The 5,458-nt window shown below is 31.9% G+C and overlaps 1 protein-coding gene across 1 annotated transcript; it reads right to left on the bottom strand.

The window, feature by feature from the left end:
* Positions 1–1,257: 1,257 nt before the first annotated feature.
* Positions 1,258–3,901, bottom strand: HELRODRAFT_161479 (hypothetical protein; the record flags this gene model as incomplete). Its single annotated transcript, XM_009021395.1, has 5 exons — positions 1,258–1,460; positions 2,226–2,292; positions 3,347–3,350; positions 3,524–3,686; positions 3,895–3,901. 5 exons carry the CDS (start codon positions 3,899–3,901, stop codon positions 1,258–1,260), a joined length of 444 nt encoding a protein of 147 aa, XP_009019643.1.
* Positions 3,902–5,458: the final 1,557 nt, after the last annotated feature.

The following is a 5,458-nucleotide window of genomic DNA, read 5'->3' as shown; positions in this document are numbered from 1 at the left end:
TTTTAAAATAATAAAAATAATACTAAGAATTATAATAATAATAATAATATTACAGTGACCACTCACTCTTCCGGATCGATCTCTCTCGTTGACTTCTTCGGCAGTCAGTCCATCCTGAATGATGTCATAAAGGGCATCGTCGTCACACTCAATACAGGCATCCAGAAATCTTCGGAATTTATTGTTGGAGGAAAGTTATTTTTATTTTGTTTGCATTCATATAATTGTTTATTTGTTTGTTTGTTCGTCCGTTGGTTTGTTTGTTCGTCTGTTGGTTTGTTTGTTCGTCCGTTGGTTTGTTCGTCCGTTCGTTCGTACGTACGTACACCTGGTTCGATTATCAATACTTTTTATTTTTTGTCATTGCCGTTGCAAAATAGAAATTTTTGCAAAACATTCTAACTAATTAGGATATTAATTAGAATAAACTGAAACAAGCCTCCAAACAACTGGCGGGTCTGCAAAAGTTTCAGAAGAAAATAATTTGTTCCTCCTGAATAAAGAAGTTTCAACGGGCATGAGAGGTTAGTCAGCCAGCATATTCACGACAGGTACTGATAAATAGTTTGCTTTTCAACTGCTCACGACAGATAAAAACAAATTTAAAAGGCTACAAATGTGTTTTTAACTAATAATTAATTTATTTCAAAAAGATTGTATATAAACTGCTCTTAAAAATAACCAATATAAGCAGCTTGTATCGCCAATTTCGTAACATTAACAAAAAAAAATTTTTTTTAATTTTTTTAATTTTAATTAAAACTTTTTAATTTTAAAAAGTTGAGACCGCGAAACGCAAACGTGGCTGAGAAATGATGAAGAAAATATTATCAAAATGATTATCTCAATAATCCTTTTTTAATAAGCGACGTTGTTCTCAAACAGATGGTTCATCTGAACAAACAACATTGTTCACGAACCGATATTTGCCTGAGCAAACAACGTTGTTCACAAACAAACGGTTCATCTGCACAAACAAGTCATCTACAAGATAACACATCTCGTTTGACAAATTGCGTTTCAAATCTCCAAATATTTCCTCAACTTTACAAAGTCATCATTGTCATTTTCTCATAAGGATTTCCTCGATTAATTAATTATCTGCTCGAATGGCACCTGCAGAAAAGTTTTTATATCAGTTTCTTTAATTAAATTTTTGTAATTTTAAAAAATGTTACAGAAGTCAAGATCAGAATGAACACCATAAAACAATGTCATCATCATCATCACCAAAATACTTTTCTAAATAAAATTTTTTCAATAATTTGTAAGATGCCAAGTTTTGGTGAAAATTTTTGTGTAAGACACGCCGAGGATGAAGTAGATGTTGTCGTGTGTTGAAGAGGCTTGTGAGTTTGTATTTAAGCAGAAAATTAAAGTATTATTGTTGAGGCCTTCAAAGAATAAAAATTCAACAACTGGCGGGAGCGTGGGCTTTGTGTATTTGTCACATATGTGGTCTGTGTGTGTGTGTGTGTGTGTGTGTGTGTGTGTGTGTGTGTGTGTGTGTGTGTGTGGTGTGTGGTGGGTGTGGTTGGCGTGTGATGTGGCGTGATGTGGCGTGGTGTGGTGTGGTGGGTGCCGCATATTTTTGTTCAGGGTATGAGGTTATTTCTGTGTAGCATACCCACACGTATGTCTAAACATGTGTTGTATCTTTGAATTGAAATTCTTTGCGATTAAAGAGTTTTTTATGTGTACAAATATTTGATGAAATTTTTGCCTAACTGTGCGTTTGCATAGGCGCGTGTCTGTGCGTTACATTCTATTGAATTGAATTGCATACACATGTGAGTTATTGTGTGCATTCAAGGTGTGTTGGAGTTAATTAAATTTAAATAAACATATGTTTATGTATGTATTGTATATGGACTTGTATATTTGAAAGAGCAATTGTGTATTCACGTATGTGAGCATGCGTGTGTGTGGTGTGTGTGTGTGAGTGTTTTTGTGTGTGCGTGCGTGCGTGGTGACATGAGAGTTATTGTGTGCATTCAAGGTGTGTTGGAGTTAATTAAATTTAAATAAACATACGTTTATGTAGGTATTGTATATGGACTTGTATATTTGAAAGAGCAATTGTGTATTCACGTATGTGAGCATGCTTGTGTGTGGTGTGTGTGTGTGAGTGTTTTTGTGTGTGCGTGCGTGCGTGGTGACATGTCAGACGCAGTTATTGTTTGCATGCGACGTATGGAGGTAGGCTCTCACCTGCTAGCAAGCACTCCTCTTCTCAACGAGATTGCTCTTCTCGAGAGCTGTATTTTTTTTTATTTTCTTTATTTCTGCTGCCTTGGACAGGTTTGAATGGAACGAAAATTTTTGTTTTTCGTATTTTATTAAATAACCGCAAAAATAATTAAACAACTTTTTTTGTCTTTTCAAGTGGAATACTGAAAAAAAAATTCAAAATTCAAAGACTTTCGTAACGTGAGGTCTAAAATATTTAAATCCTGTTTAATTCCATAGCTCGTTATGACTCGTGTAGACATTTTTTAATGAAAGCCTCTTCTAGAAGAGCCGCATTGAATTTTTTATGCGTGGCGTGGTTTCTTATGATAAACAATAACAAAACTGAAAGCTGGATGGAAAACACGTCATCAACACTTCTTTAAAACCTTTCAGTTACTCACTAAAAATATTTGACGACACCTCATCATTGTTGTATATTATGTGTATTGTTGTTGTTGTTGTGTGTTGTTGTGTGTTGTTGTTGTTGTTGTTGTTGTTGTTGTTGTTGTTGTTGTTGTTAGACAGGCCCGGCATATGTTGTCGTGCCATGTTTAGCGTTTGGTTGTATGTTTCTATTGTCTTCCTATTAACAAGCAAATAAGATGATCAAAAATATTTTATTGAAAGTTTCATCTTTCACTCTTTTCAAAGTTTCAAATTTTTAAAATTGTTTGTTTTTGTATTTTAATTCTACAATGTAATTTGTATCATGTTTTGCTTTACAATAAAGAAAAATAAAGTATTCGGATAATTTTTTTTCTAAATGAAAAATTTAAACTTTCATGGTTGCGTGTGTTTTCTACAACAAAATTTATTATGTTAATATATGTGTATAGCTGGTATAACATTTTTTTTTATAAATATTGACAGTATATTTGGTCAAAAAAAAATAATAATATCAATGAAAACGCTTTTGTAATGAAACCCGACAATTTCTGAAACATTTTATTAGGTCGTTTTGTCGAAAAAAATAGATAGATTTTAAGTTTAAGAGAAGAAAAATAAGTTTCAAACCGCCGAGAATTCAGCGCAATATTTTTTAATTAAAATTCTCCAAAGTGTGATTTATTGGGTGAAAAAATGGCGTCCAAAATTGAGATCAATCGAAAAAAACCTTGCTGGTGTGGTTAATGAATAAATATTGCGTTAATGTGATGAGATGATGGTTGATTGATGTGATGATGTGACGTAAAGATTACAATATTTATGTAAAGAATAATTTATTAAGATAATTATGAATATAAAATTAATTTAGCGAATTTTAAATGAATTAGATGGTAATGCTTCAAACCTGATGTCATCATTGGTCAACTGGGAATCGAAACTTGCTGAGTTCATCTGGAAATCTATAAGGGAGGCGCGGTTTTTGTTGTTGTTGTTGATGTTGTTGTTGATGTTTTCACTGTTGTTGTTGATGTTGTTCGTTACGCTTTCGTTCATGATCCTATGGATGTCTGTAGCGATTGTTGATGACGCAAATTGAATTCGATACAGTAATGTTTACGTTGATGTCGTTGTTGATGTCGTCTTCTGTACTCTCAAGGCTGTTGTTACTTAGTGTTGTTTCTTTTCGGATTTGAAAGTTTCATTTTTATGTTGTTCATTCAATGGTGGATTTTTACGAATTAAAATCTGTCTGCAATCTTAACTGCGTTAACTTACATTGCATTTTTAAAAATTGTTTCAGGTTCATAAATTAAATTAATTTTACATAAAATTTATGTATTTTCTAATGACCAGCTATATTTTGTTCAAATATAGATTTAATTTTGAATTAAACAAATAAATTTAAGTAGAAAAAAAGTCATACTGTCAATAAATTAAACCATCGAAAACCAAAAACCAGTAAAAAACAAATAAATATTATAATTATACGTAAAATCAAGCAAACAAACAAACATACATAGAATTAATTTCAAACATCTCAAAAGTCAAACCAACGCAACACGGCACATCTGATGTACATTCCATTTAATTCAGTTTCATTTATAGAGCAACAGTGGGATGTCTCAGTCAGTTGCGCAGCGAATGTATCTTTCGTCTAATTGTCTAAATGTCTCAAGTAAACTAGACCTATATATATAGAATGTATAAGTCTATAAATATATATATATATATAATTATATATATACATATATAACATAATGTGTGTTTATATCATATATGTATTCTACACATATGTTTATAACATAAATATAAATATTCATGTACTTCGTGTATGTTCTACACACCGTAGTTTTTATACTTACATATACATACGCGTTTTTTGTACGTTCCTATATATGAATGTATCCAGGTTTTTTTGTTTGTTAATTGGTTTTGATGTATATCTAACAATTTTTTGTTTGTATTTATGTGTGGACTGATTTGATTATTCTATCACGCTCTCTCTTTTCTTAATCTCTTTCTTTTTCTCTCTCAATCTCTTTCCCTCTCTTCCCTCTTTCACACACAGACACACACACACACACACACAAATAAATATATATAGATATACATAAACGTGGAACCTCATAAATTTTCGTCGGCTTCAAATCACGCGCATGTGATTGCAAATTTTTGTATACAGACACGAAGAAATTGTGAGTGATTCGACTTCGAAAACACAAGTGAATATCTAATATTGATTATTGCATAAACATTTCCGCGTTTTGTATGTGTATGCGTGTGTGTGTGTACGTGTGTGTGTGTGAGTGCGTGCGTGTGTGTGAATATGTGTGGGGTGTGTGTATCATGCCGTATTTTGTCATATTCTCATATTCAATTGATAACATATATGTACATTTAAAAACTGAATTGGTATCTATATATTTTAATTTAATATGCAAGTAACAATGTACATGAAGCCATGAACAGTCCCTAACTTGAAATTTTTCTTTCTTGTCAAGTTTTTAAACGTGATCACCACCACACGGATCAGACGGGGGACTTGACATATCTAACAACACGAACTGAAATGTAAAATAAAGTTATCTAGCACTATTTAGCAAATTTTTTCAATAAAACATGTCAATTTCTACGTGATCGGTTGGATAAAAAATTTGATGGATGATGATTGAGATTTGCCATTTGCTAACATAAACAAAACTGTGTTGCAAGTTTCCAGTTTCCGAAAAATTTTCAAGTTTTTAACACATTTTCATTTTGACAAATAAATCCTTAAGTGGAAAACATTGTAAGATACGGAAACAAATGTAAAAAAAATCAAATTATATTATCATTCCAA

This window comes from Helobdella robusta (assembly GCF_000326865.2).
Source record: "Helobdella robusta unplaced genomic scaffold HELROscaffold_3, whole genome shotgun sequence".
NCBI lineage: Eukaryota > Metazoa > Annelida > Clitellata > Rhynchobdellida > Glossiphoniidae > Helobdella > Helobdella robusta.
Note: the sequence above shows the minus strand (reverse complement) of the source record. Positions and strands in the feature narration are given on the sequence as shown.